The sequence below is a fragment of the Manis javanica genome, chromosome 3 (genome assembly GCF_040802235.1).
Source record: "Manis javanica isolate MJ-LG chromosome 3, MJ_LKY, whole genome shotgun sequence".
Lineage (NCBI taxonomy): Eukaryota > Metazoa > Chordata > Mammalia > Pholidota > Manidae > Manis > Manis javanica.
The window spans coordinates 120753392-120766275 of record NC_133158.1 but is presented as its reverse complement, the minus strand read 5'-3'; the positions used below and the strand labels follow the sequence as shown (position 1 = coordinate 120766275).

At 41.3% G+C, this 12884-nt stretch overlaps 1 protein-coding gene across 2 annotated transcripts in view; it reads right to left on the bottom strand.

Annotated features, from left to right (window-relative positions):
* ETV5 (ETS variant transcription factor 5) overlaps positions 1–12884 on the bottom strand; it is a 55289-nt gene that overhangs the window by 26302 nt on the left and 16103 nt on the right. For both annotated transcript variants that reach the window (XM_017648797.3, XM_017648798.3), the window contains exons 6-7: positions 2363–2492; positions 1185–1472 (exon numbers count right to left, since the gene is read on the bottom strand). In XM_017648797.3, the coding sequence (XP_017504286.2) occupies positions 1185–1472; positions 2363–2492 (418 nt within the window). The remainder of the gene's footprint in view (positions 1–1184; positions 1473–2362; positions 2493–12884) is intronic.

Genomic DNA, 12884 nt, shown 5'->3' with positions numbered 1-12884 from the left:
GTGAAATTTTTACATAAAAATCCACATTTCAAATTCTCCAGAAAAACTGCAAGGCTGTTAACAAGGAAATAACTGGGAAACGCTTAGCAATAGCTGTCACCTTCAGAGGGGATCCCTATCAAACCCAGGGCCCGCCACTGAGCCCGCACCTCCCAGGCATGGCTCATTATGCACCACTGGTGACGTGGCCCTCGGCCCCACCAAGGGAATTATGTTGTTCTTTACGCTGCCTTTCACACAGAGGGAGGAAGAGGGGCTCAGAACCAGACAAGAGGGCTTGCTTTTTTCTGCATTTCATCTAGAAATAAAGTGACCTCTGAGTCAATCCTGGGAGGCAGTGGGTGGACCAGGTCTGGGGAAGGTACATTCACACATCCACCCCTCCTGCGCCTCACACCCACATGGGTGCAGAGCCAGGACGATGGAAAGGAAATATAGCTGTCACTATCTTGCAGCCCTGGGTAACATCACTGACAACTACCCACATAAGTTATCTTCTCATCCCAGACAGACTTGAAATAAAAAAGACTGGCCCCTAGAACGCCCAAAACAAAGGAAGGCTACAAGCATTTAAAATTCTAGAATACCAGATACTGGACTTAGAAGGCGGGACCTACAAGGTTAAGTTTGCTGTTTGCAGAGTAGACTCCCTTCACACCTTATTTGTTTGATGAGTGAATGACTCTGGGCAAGTTACTCCCGATACCTAAATTTCCTTATCAGAAAGTAGAACCACCTGGAGTGAAACCAGGTTTCTATCTCCAAAGTAGGTGATTATAAGTAAGGTCTTTAGCTAATCCCCTATTGTTAAAACCAGATGACTAATCATACCTCCTGTAACTCAGCAATCTTCTCTAATATGTAAGTAAAACAGTAATAAGGCACTTATGGGTAGCATAAACCAAGGTGCAGTTCTAGTAGGCAGCAGCACCCAGTGAGGAGCTGGAAAACCCACCCTCAGCAGGTGTCCACAGATCGTGCACCCTGGGCAAGCTGCAGATCCTCAGGAACAGGACAGTATGCAAACAGGTCATATTCACATTATTATTATTAGTCTTACCTGGCAAGATGCTCTAATGCAATGAGAACTTTATAGGTAAATATGACTAACTGCCCCCACCTCACCCCTTGAGGTAAAGGGGAGGAGGATGGAGGTGGGGAAGGAAGCCCAGAGCAGCACCCACCTCTGTTCTGATGGATACTGGTTCTCAGGCATCATCTTTGGCATCTGCAGGGGCTGATGTGGTGGCCGGGGGACCGCAAAGGTTTGCTGCTGTGGTCCAGGTTCTGGAAGCGGATGAGGGGCAGGGGTGGGCCCCACACCTTGTACTGCACCAGCTGTAGGGGTGTGAGCTGAGGAGGACAGAGTTGCCTGGGGTGGGGGAAATAGGGAATTCTGATGGGTGGGTGACAGAGGGGTGGTAGGAGGGGTTAATGGCTTGAACCCAGAGGGAGGCTTCCTATCATAGGCACTGTAAACAGAAAAAAAGAGAAGGAACCAGTAAACTACTACAATGAAGCCATTAGCTGGTCACAGGTCCAGCACACCGCTAGGTTGCAGCCCATGGTTGCCAGGAAATGACGGTATTAACATAGTTAAACTGCTGGCAGCCCCAAGGGAATATCTGTACCTCTGGAAAGTGACAAACACACTGCGTCACAGGGACTTGTTTAACACTTCTAGCGATTCTTCTTAAAGATAATTTTAGCCTCTGCTTCCGGTTTCCTTTTTTCCCCCTTCTAAAAGAATCCTCCCTGTACACGTGTGTAGGGGTGGATGGATGAGGGGAGAATTTATGCCTTGGGAGGAATTTTCTGGCCCCCTTCCCCAAGTATTTCAGGGTTCCCAGGAATTAGAATCTTTGTTGGAGACAAATTTCTGCTGTAACATCACTTGAATTAACAACTCTTCTCCTCCCCCTTTCGGGCAGATCTATGTTTATCTTCTAGAGCAAAGAATGATTTAAAATTAAAGCTTCATTCCTCAGGCCTGGATATTCTTAAGTAAAGGGCACAAGCATCAGGACTTTTTCATATATTCTGATTTTAAGATCAGTTCTTTGGTGCTTAAAGTTCACATTAACATATGATAGACATGAAGAAGTACATATTCCCTCCCTTGAAGCCACAGATCAAATATCCCAGTCTTCAAGGTTCTTTCCTTTAGGAGGGCTTAGTGCTCCTTGAACTCAGTTTCCCTGAAGAGCCGGTTTACTAGTGTTAACATTTTATGTGCAGCACAAAGGCCCTCCTGGACTGGCCTAAACCCAGAGGATACCATTGTCATGGAAGATGGGATGTACTACCCTGCATGCTCTGCTGAATAACAGTGGCAACAGGCTACTTTCCCGGCTCCACTTACCAATAGTTGTAGAGGCACTTTTCTCCATAGTTAGCACCGAGAGCCTGCTCGTGGCTACAGGACGACAGCTCAGAGGAGGGGCTGGGCAGCTCCCGTTTGATCTTGGTTGGAGGTGGGGCATGAAGCACCACTGCAATCAGAAGAGGGATGAGGGAGGAACAGGGGGAGGATGGCCGATGAATAGGGAGCACAGTCATTCCTTCTGCAGACCCTGTAACTAGCTGATTATTCTTGGAACTCCTGTGAAGTCACATGGACAGAAAAAGCCAAACACTTAAACATAGAGCCCTCCATCTACAACCAATGAAAAGTACTTTTAAAGTCAGAAATCATCTGACACTTTTCATTAGTCCTTTTCTCCAAATTTCTTTGGAGCTGGGTCTGCCTCCCAGAGGCTCTGAAACACTTAAAAATCCTGCAGGTGATGGCTCTTAAAAATTAAAAAAATGCAGGTGTGATAGAATACCAAGGGTTGCAGACATGGAGAATTTTGTTTCTGAAAGGACAAAACAGCTAAAAATATATTGGTAGACATTACACATTAGCTTATCAAAGGTTTGAAATTGCTTTGGCAAGTGCATTTCTTATTCAGAGGCATATTTACAAATTAAACACATGACTTTTAAGAGTCCTCCCTCAAGCAACTCCAAATAGCAGCTCTGAGTAAACTACTCAATTTTAGCAGCATTTCAAAAATTGTAAAAGCAAAGAACTACACCAGTGGACCAAGCCACAACCAAGGAAAGACTACGCGCACAAAGAAGCCCCACAAGCCTTCGTGCTTATGTCTGCTCTCAACCAGGAAAGGTTTTCACAACCAACCCTTTCTTTGATAGATGGTGCCAATTACTTTTCCTAAGTCGATGAAATAGTACCCTGAGCTTTTGCTTTATGTTTGGAAGTCAACTGCATATTCCATATGTGCTCCTGGGAAGCAAAGTAATAAGGGTTTTTCAAATCCAGGTGACTTACATAGTGGCAAAACCACAGCCAACCAAACCAGGTTTGCCTTTTCTTTCTTATCTAACTGAGGAGGAGCTAACTCATTTTAGAGAGGTCTAGCGGGGCTGTCTTCTAGGTACACGTTAGAATGCTCCTCTTAGTCCAGCTACCTTGGAGGGTGGGGAAGGAGAACGATGTACCTGTTTGTGCCTGTCACTTTCCACTGTATCAAAAGTTTCATTAAGTAGCTAACCACGATCAGTGCCCTGGTGACCCACTAAAATTTTTTGACTCAGTGTTTACTCCCAAAACACTTTCAGGAGCTTGGTAATTCTTAGTGATCATAGTAGGCAGAATTAGCTAAACAGTTATCCCTTCTCTGTCTGATATCCCTTCTGGCCCACCAATTTCTCAGGGACATCCTATAGCCAATTCTGGTGTCAGAAATGAACAAATGAGACCGATGGATGGCTTTAGCAGAGATGACAATTATAAAGTGAAGTCCTGCCAGCAACTGACTGGAAAGGAACGGTTCATAATTCCTTTCTTACCTAACACCAACTGCTTTTCTTGAATACATGAAATAAGTTCAGAAGTGGCAGGTTATGTTTAGAAGTCATTAGTTTTTTTTGATGGTGGCTCATTGCAGCCAACCCTTAATTGTTATCATATGTTTCCAGACATTTGGACACAGAAAATGGCTGTTTGTTGTTGTGAGGATGCTGTCAGCAGATGAGAAGGGAGAGGCAGACAACTTGACACAGAAAACCACTTCTCCAGCAAGGGGCGGGATCAGGGGTCGGGGGTGGAGGGGTAGGGGTGGTTTCACGGTGGTTCTCAGCACCACTGTTGTCTCTACCATTCCTCTTACCAGCTTTATGCCAGAGAAGCTTTGGCAAAAGAATGAGAAAATCTGACCCCAGTGTAAACAAAAGTTACATATCCTTGAAAAGTCTACTTTTCTTATGTTATCTAAAGAAAATAATTCAAAATCACTGTCTTACCTAAGTTAAAAAAAACGAACAATTTTGGTACTATTCAATAGTTTCATTTCAGGTTTTGGAAATGTCTTGACATTTTCAGAGTATTAATATAAAAGTTACAGTTTTGCTGTCAAGACTAACACCAGAGGGTAAATCAAAGTTGCCTGGAAAGAAAAAAACTTAGACAATGGCTTCAGGAACAGCATACACCCATTTTGAAAGATGATCTAAACTGGCAGCTAATTCTAATATCTTGATTTCTTCAAATCTACATAGTACTCTTTGTGTATATCATGCCATTTTGGCTCTAAATTATATGGTATCTTCTCCTACCACCAAATTGTCTTATAGGTGGAGTCTCATGTTCTGTAGGAGGGGATTTCAGAAAGGAATAGGAGGAGTTCAAGAAGTATCTGATGAGTGCCATGGTCTGAATGTTTGTGTCTCCCCAAAACGCCTATGTTGCAATCCTAATGCCCAGTGTGATGGTATTGGGAAGTGTTAGGTCATGAGGGCAGAGCATGTGAGGACACGGTGAGAAGCTGACAATCCAAAACAGGGCCCTTGCCCAACCATGTGGCACCCTGATCTTGGCCTTCCAGCCGCTATAACTATGAGAAATAAATTTCCATTGTTTATAAGGCACCGGGTCTACAGTAGTTTGTTAGAGCAGACTGAATGGATTATATTTCCAATCAATTCTTAACCTTGTAAAGCAGAGACCACATCTACCCTACAAGGCTACAAGGCAAAAGGTCAGTCATAAATATTCCTCCCCAGGAATCGACCATTCAGAGGAGAAAGAAAAGAGTGGAACACGGCAGAAATGAGAACAGAAAGTTTCACAGATCATTGACAGAAAAGCCATTAGGGGCTCTGTGCATGGTAAGGAAGAAGGCTCAGCTCTCCAAAGTGACTGCTGGGCCACAAAATGTGTGAAGGAGCCTGATTAGAGCATGCTTAGTCAGAGACAGTGCTGTATTTAAAGCAGGAACTTAGCAGCCCAAGGAATGCTCCTGCATTCACTCTGTCCCCTCCTTTGTAAAATGAGGTATGTAATGCTGCCTTGAAAAGAAAAAGGCACAGCACCTTGTAGATGCTACGATGCTGTGTAATTATGCGCTGTGCTTTCAAAAATAGAGTATTTACCTTTTGCACAGGTGACTTACCAAATGACAGAGACCTAGGATTATAAAGCATGGCAATGAACTGGAACTGAAAAGGATTGTCAACTCCTTAAGAAGTTTCAAGAGAAATGCCAAAAAAAATCAACTAGTTGTGAGTTGATAAACATTTTCTACAATGAGAAATTTTGAGTTTAAGCTCAGAATTATAGAAGATGGGCCCCTTAAGCCAGTGCTACCCCAACAAGAACTCTGGTGAATATGGAGCACCTCTCCTTGTTGTAAAGATTTCATTTATTCTTCCATCCATTCATTCACTGAGCATCTTCTATGGGCCAGGCATTCTGGAGGTGCTGGGGACACAATGGTAAGTAAAGCAGGTAAGGTCTTTCTTCATGGCATGCATAATTTAGTGAGGGATTTGACTTTTAGCATCAGCTCATAGATGCAATTATAGTTAGACTAGTTCCTCATGGTTCACTTAATTCAGGCCCTTACATTTATAGATAAGGACCATGAGACCCAAAGGAGTTGAACAATTGCTTAAGGTATTGGAGTTGCTACTGTGAGAGGGGAGAGGAGGCAAGAGCTCCCCACTGTCATTTCGGTACTCTACCACACTGACAGAAATGGGAGATATTTCACTCACCTACTCTGTACATTAAAAATAGAGGACATAAATATTTTTTTCAACTAAAACAGCAAAAATACTACATTACCCCTGGTTGAGAGAAAATGCTTTAGAACAAAGGAAAAATGGGTAAGGACTAATATCTCTGGAAAAGAACAAGGTAGACAGCAAGAAGAGGCAACCAGGCAGACCCCTTAGCATTTACTTTGTCCCAAGTTGCTCTTACATACATTATTTTATTTGATATTCCCAACCCCACAAGAAAAGCTACTTTTACTGTCTCCATTTCCTCATTATAGATGAGAAAACTAAGGCTCAAAAAAACAAGTAATCTGCCAAGGTCTCATAGCTGTAAGTGGTCAGGATTCCTACCTTGGATTAGTTCTTAGTTAGTCTATCATATTACCTCCCAGATGGAATCTGAGAAAAAAAATGACTAAATCAGAAAGAGATGAAAACAAGTAGGGAAAGAGATGGAGAAGGAAGACAAGACCAGAGAGGAGAGTGAAAGAAACTTTTTGCCCACTCTCAGGGTCTGTATCTTCATATTTACTCGGTGCTCTTCAGCTGGAGGCACAACTGGTACACCTGGATCCACTTAAGGATTTTTATCTTCCCCTGTCTCTAGTCCACCAAAATGCCCAGCATCCCTCCCTCACTCCTGGCAACTAACATCTCTTGACACCAGTACCCTTTATTTCTTATAATCCATACCTCCCATTCTAGTATTCCATCTAAGAGATCCCATTCTCCCTTCTATATTCCAGTTAGCCAAATCATCTGCTCATTTAGACAGCTGCAAGCACTTTGGAAGACCTAGTATTTTTTTACAACCAGTCACTCACTGGCCAGACACCAACCACACTGTCGCCATGGATACCATCTCTGCCCAAATGCCCTGCTCCTCCTGAAAGTGCTTTCTGACAATTCCCTCTCAATGCCACCTATGAGCAAGGACACTTTGAGTGAGCTGTGTGGACCCCTATTTGACTACAGATACTCTGTGAACACATAAAGGATCTGTGAGCACAGATAGATATGAGAGTCTCTGCTTGTCAGGGTTAAGAAGACAGGGCGGCTGGCTGATTAGATTTAAGTCTGCATCTGTAGGTATGCTCTACAAAGTACAATGCATTGCTTTGTAAACACCTTAACACCATTTAAAATTTAGATATGAAGTTCACAAATCAATCAACTTAACTTTGTAGTTGCTTGTCTTACTAGTTTCTTTCCTTGGAAGATTGTTCTATCTTATAACAATTTCCATTGTTTATAAGGCACCCGGTCTATGGTAGTTTGTTTCTTTCCCTGGAAGATTGTTCTACCTTATAACAATTTCCACTGTAGAACTATTTCCAAAAGTATCCACAACCATAAGAATCAATAAGCTAACTTATCAAGATTATTGGCTACAAGGCTGATATGTAAAAAGAACTATTTCTATATACAGTAACTAAAATTATGTGAAATTAAAAAAATTTTACAATAGCAACAAATAACATCAAATAACTAGGAACACACCTAAAAAAAAAAGCACGTTAAGATCCCTAAACTGAAAACTACAGAACACTGAGGAAAATCAAAGACCTCTCAATAAATGGAAAGATTTATCATGCTTGTTGGAAAACTTGATATTGTAAAGTTATCAATTTTCCCCAAATTTATCTACAGACTCAATATCACCCCAAACAAAATCTCAGCACTATGCAGAAGTGAGAATGAAGAACACATAATTACGTTTAACAACACAGAATCTCACAAGCATGTTGGGCAAAAGAAGCCAGATACAAAAGGGTACATACTATGAGTCCATTATGTAACATTCCAAAGGAGACAAAACTAATCTTTGGTATTTAAAGTCAGGACGGAAATTGCTCAAGTCTAGGAGTAGTGCCTGTTCAGGGGGCACAAGGAGTCTTTCTGTATTCTGCTTAGTTATGGGTATTAATCTAAATGCTTGTATAGTTTGTAAAAATGTATTAAGCTGCACCCTTATGATTGCTATATATTATTAAGTTTCTATGAAAAAAGCAGCCTTGTCCTTGTCCTTGTCCTGCTCAAATGGCATAACTGAGTTAATACTAAGATTTCTCAAATTTAAGAAAATCTTTCTTCTGTGATGGTATAGAAGCAGTATTCTAAAGAAATAACCCAATTGTTTTAAAATAGAAAAAACAGACAAACTGGCCGATTCAAGAGAAATAATAATTCCCTCTGCTGACAAAATCTGTTTCCTGCCCACAAGTACAGGCCTGTGGACCTTGTCCAAGGCACCCAACCCATGCCAATGCTGGCAGTAAGCTTCACTATTACAGTGCTGAGGATCAAAACAAAGGAAAACACTTTTGTCAAATGTTAGGATGAACAACAGTTTGATCCAAAAGGATTTTTTTTAGTCAGAAACCACCTTGTCTTCTAATAAGTCTTTTCCTTTGCTGTTTCATAATCACCAAAGTTTCAACTTGCTACAGACATTGTTGTGAACACATAAAATATTCATGTAGATGCTGAGTGTTACAAGAAATTGCCAATCAATTATACTGCTGTCTGAGCAGAAGAAAGACCAAGTCCATCTTTACTTCTCCCACTTCACACAGGGATTTGCTTGCTTTCCAACAGCTGTTGTTCAAGTTTTGTTTTGGGGTTCTCCTCCTCCCTTCAATTTCATTACCTTCATCTGGGGCGGATCTATCTTTCCCAAATCAGCTGTGCAGGTATGACCTTGGGGTAAGACCTTATTTGGTCACACTCAACAGCCACGATCTTACTTTACATGGGAAGTTGTGCCTCATGATGACAGTTAACTAGAATACTAACACCTGCCTGCAAATGCCATGTCCCTGAGACTGTGTTTCAGGTGGCCAGTCTGTGTCTCTAGAAGCTCTCTCTCACTTTTTAATGAGTATGATGTGGAATGTGCACAGTTGTGGCCAGAGACTCCTCAGGATCCCAGAGTGGTAATCCCAAGATGGAAGGCCTATTCCTAAGCTTACTATTCTCTCTGCCATCAGCTGTAGGTCACTGTCCCTCTTTTAGACCATTACCACCCCACCTCATTTCCTCCATAGTAAGGAATGTGTACTGTTTAGTTCATGAAGGAGAGTGGGGTGGGGAGAGGCTGAGACATCTGTCCACACTCTGATTACAACAGTGAGTGAAACATGAGGAAAGGAGATAGAGCAGGAAAGACTACCAATCAGAGGGACATATGAATACAAAAATGACACTGGCAAAACAGAATGAAAGAAGCCACCACAAAGAGTAGGTGTGGTTCTTCTCCCCTGATTCACTCTTATCAGAGTACCCCACTGGCGAGGACGGAGGACTGCCAAGTCTCCATATGCAGGGTCTCTTGGGTTCTGTGTTTGAAAAGCACAACAAAGCGAAAAGGCCTCCTTTCTAACATACTGCTGCCTTTCCTTAGCCCTGGCCATTTTTTGGGCAAATTTTGAGACAAACAGTAAGAAAAAAGAGGTACATAGGATGAAACTTATTTTTTAAGTTCTACCATATTACCAGAAGTGGTCAGAAGTATGTCTCTATTTTAGGGCTGAATAGATTAAAAATTCATTTCAAGCATAAAATATATTCCTAATATCTCAATATTCTCTGTAATTGCTATAGCAGCACCAGTGAATGACAAAGCCAGGAGATAATATGCTGTTCTGGGAATGAAAAAGGTTCAAGGAAGATAAATAAGTGGATAGGTTCTGGGAGATGCTTTTTGGATTTCCAAACCAAGTAAGAGACATGCTCAAACCTGCCTGAATGGTTAACATGAATTCTGCCTGGCAACAGTTTCCAAAAATAAAAATTTGAAATGCTATCAAATTTAGTTAGGGAGCACAAGTTCTAAAAGCAGAATCGGAGGAGGTATGGGAGAATGTGCTGTTTTCTTTAACATCTGACACAGCTGATCTTGTGAGCACAAATTCAGAGTGTGAATATAGTGAAAATTCATCCATAAATAGTAAAATCAACTATTTAATAAATTGTGCTAAGAAATTTTAGTGAGTCCCTCAAAAGTGCTCCCTTTAAATTACGCACAGACTATCTCCCACACAAATATCTCCATTTGACTCACCCTGTTTTTATCAGTGTTTTAAGGCCAATACAGTGACAAGGATATGAGAGGTGAGAAGACTGACATAAGAGATTTCCAGGCCTCAGGTCAGCATTTCTGTATGCTGTTTGCATTTCTACTCATCCTTTAAAAATGTCCCCTAAAAAGTCAGTGACTACAAAACTTCTAAGTCAATGTTATGAAAGAAGAAAAAATGTAACATAGGCAGATTGTTGTATATTGAAGAAGATAAAGAGTCATAACAAAAAATGCAATGTCTCATCTTAACTGAATCCTAGATCAAAGATAGTATCACCATCAGCTATAAAGGACGTTTGGAAGACAACTGGGGAAGTGTGAATATTACTGAGTAAAGGTAATTTTCTTAAGCTATGTAGAAGAATATCTTTAATCTTTGGAGATGCATACTGAAGTATTTTGGGGTAAAATGTCATAATGTCTACTACTTGCTTTCAAATGGTTCAGAAAGAAAAATAATCTATGCACAGAGAAATGAAGTAATATAGCAATATGGTTTAAAAATAAATCAGTAAAATATATATTACTCCATCTAAAATAGATAATAGATCTCATCTCATCTGAGATACTTGGAGAAAAAAAATGCCAGGTTGAAACGTAGACATGCGAGGAACCTCAAAAACACGCATTCACACACATGATGGAAATCATTCCTGGCCTGTTATCAAATTGGAAGGATACTGTCCTGTTTATACTTTACCTTTACTATGGTAAATATGGTAAATATAGTTTGGAATAATATAGCTCCAGGAATCTAAAATTATATAAGGACTCTAGTTGATCATACTCTAGTGTCTATGCAAGTGCTTCTCCAATAATTTTTTGGCCCTGGCCCACTTAGAAAGGAGATGGGGAATACCCCGGACAGGGCAAAATGAAAACTGCCAATACTATCCCTGTGACTCCTTGCCCATTGCCACCTCTACCCCTGCCTGGGTAAAAAGACAGGAATTACACAGGCACAAAGTATTAACAAAAGTAAAATCTATCAGTAATCTATCAGTAATGTACATATAACAGGAACTAAAACATATGTTCAACTCCATACCACAAGGAATTCTTGGGAAAAAATGGATAATGTTCATTCACTCCTTGTGAATATGCATGCACAACAGGTTTAGAATATTACCCAAACAGCCAGACAACTCCTTAGATTTCATCCCCAGTCTTCAAGAGGGCACAACATAGCCACTGCCAACCTGTGCAGACTGTCAGAATTAAAAGTAAGTTAAAGTTCTCTTTCTTGACATTTTCTTTCATTCTTTCTTCCCAAGTACATTTGGCTCCTTCTGCCCATAAAGGCTGAGTAGGGCAAGGGACATGAGAAGAATCCTGAAATGGGTAGTCTGGGCTTTTGGTGCTCTGAGGCTTAGGGAATACAGGCATGAGTTTCTAAAGACTCCAACTGGTCCAACTTAGCTTATCAGTTAGGAGACCAGAAAGGAATGCGGTGCTATGGACCTAAATTGTGTTAAAGAAAGTATTCTGGCTGGGAGAAATCTCCCACATATTTATGTCTTAGGAATCAAGGATGGCAGCAGGACTTTGCTATGCTCTCGACTTAACTCATGGGAAGTACAACAAACGTCTGGTGCAGCGTCCACCCAGGTGTGCATTCCACACACAGGGGATGAGATTTTGGGGCAGGATCATTCTGCAAGAATGGCTGCATTTGTCCCAGGCAAAGTCCTACATGAGAAAAGAAAAACTGCTCTGGTATAGAATTTGCCCTCCGTAGATATAGGGAAAGATCTCTTCAGGATTTGCATTGCAGCAGTATTCAGGATTTCAGACTGGTGATTAATCATGGTGGTGGCGGGGTCATGGTGTGGATTGCTCCAGGTTATTTTTTTCCTACTTGTCCTGTTTCTCAGCAAGGACCAAAGGAGTGAATATCACCCTGGTGGTGTATTTCAGGGCCCCAGGGTATAGGATCGATCATAAGGTAGCAGAACTCATCAATTAACAATTATAGAAGCTCTTCCTATACAGCCAGTATCATCTTTTGTACAATAAATAACACAAGAGCCAAATTGGGAACTGATAATGCTAGTTCCTGGAACATCTGGCTCCAGGAATCAGGTTTCTTCTATGCAGTGGGGAAAACCTAAAGTCAGCAGAAGAGCAGCTTCAGGAATTGGTGTGTGGACAAAAAAAAAAAAAACCCCACTAATTTTTCATGATTTAGACCTAGAAATTTGGGGTAATATAATCAGCTCAAGAAAAAAGGCTTTGAACTTATTTTCATGACATGGACTATGGGAAGAGACAGCCAGATCCAACAAACAGGGCTAGGGTTTATTTTGGTACAGGAATAAGAGCAACTTGAGAGTGAGACTCAAGACTTCATGACCCTGCATGAAAATGGCTGGGGAATACCAGATTGAAATCATAACCCATGAAACTAGAGCCAGGTCTTGCTACAGTGGGAAAGAAGTGAGGGAAAAAGATACCTTTCTTGCCCGTAAGAATAGATGAGGCTGCCTGAAGTATTTGGAAATCCAGAAACTGGAACCTTTTTTGGGAAGCAAGCCCAGGAACTCTGTCAGTGAGTTCTCTATACTTACTTGAAAGATAGTACAGAGGTTATGCCTCCAGAGAGCCCACCCTCAATTCACAAATGGGGTAGCAGAAGATACAGGACAGTGACAGCAGAAGCCTATCTTCAGAATTCTCAAAATGGAAACCCAGAGATTTTGAGTACAAGTTAGAAATTAGAGGAAAGAAAAGGAATTTAGAA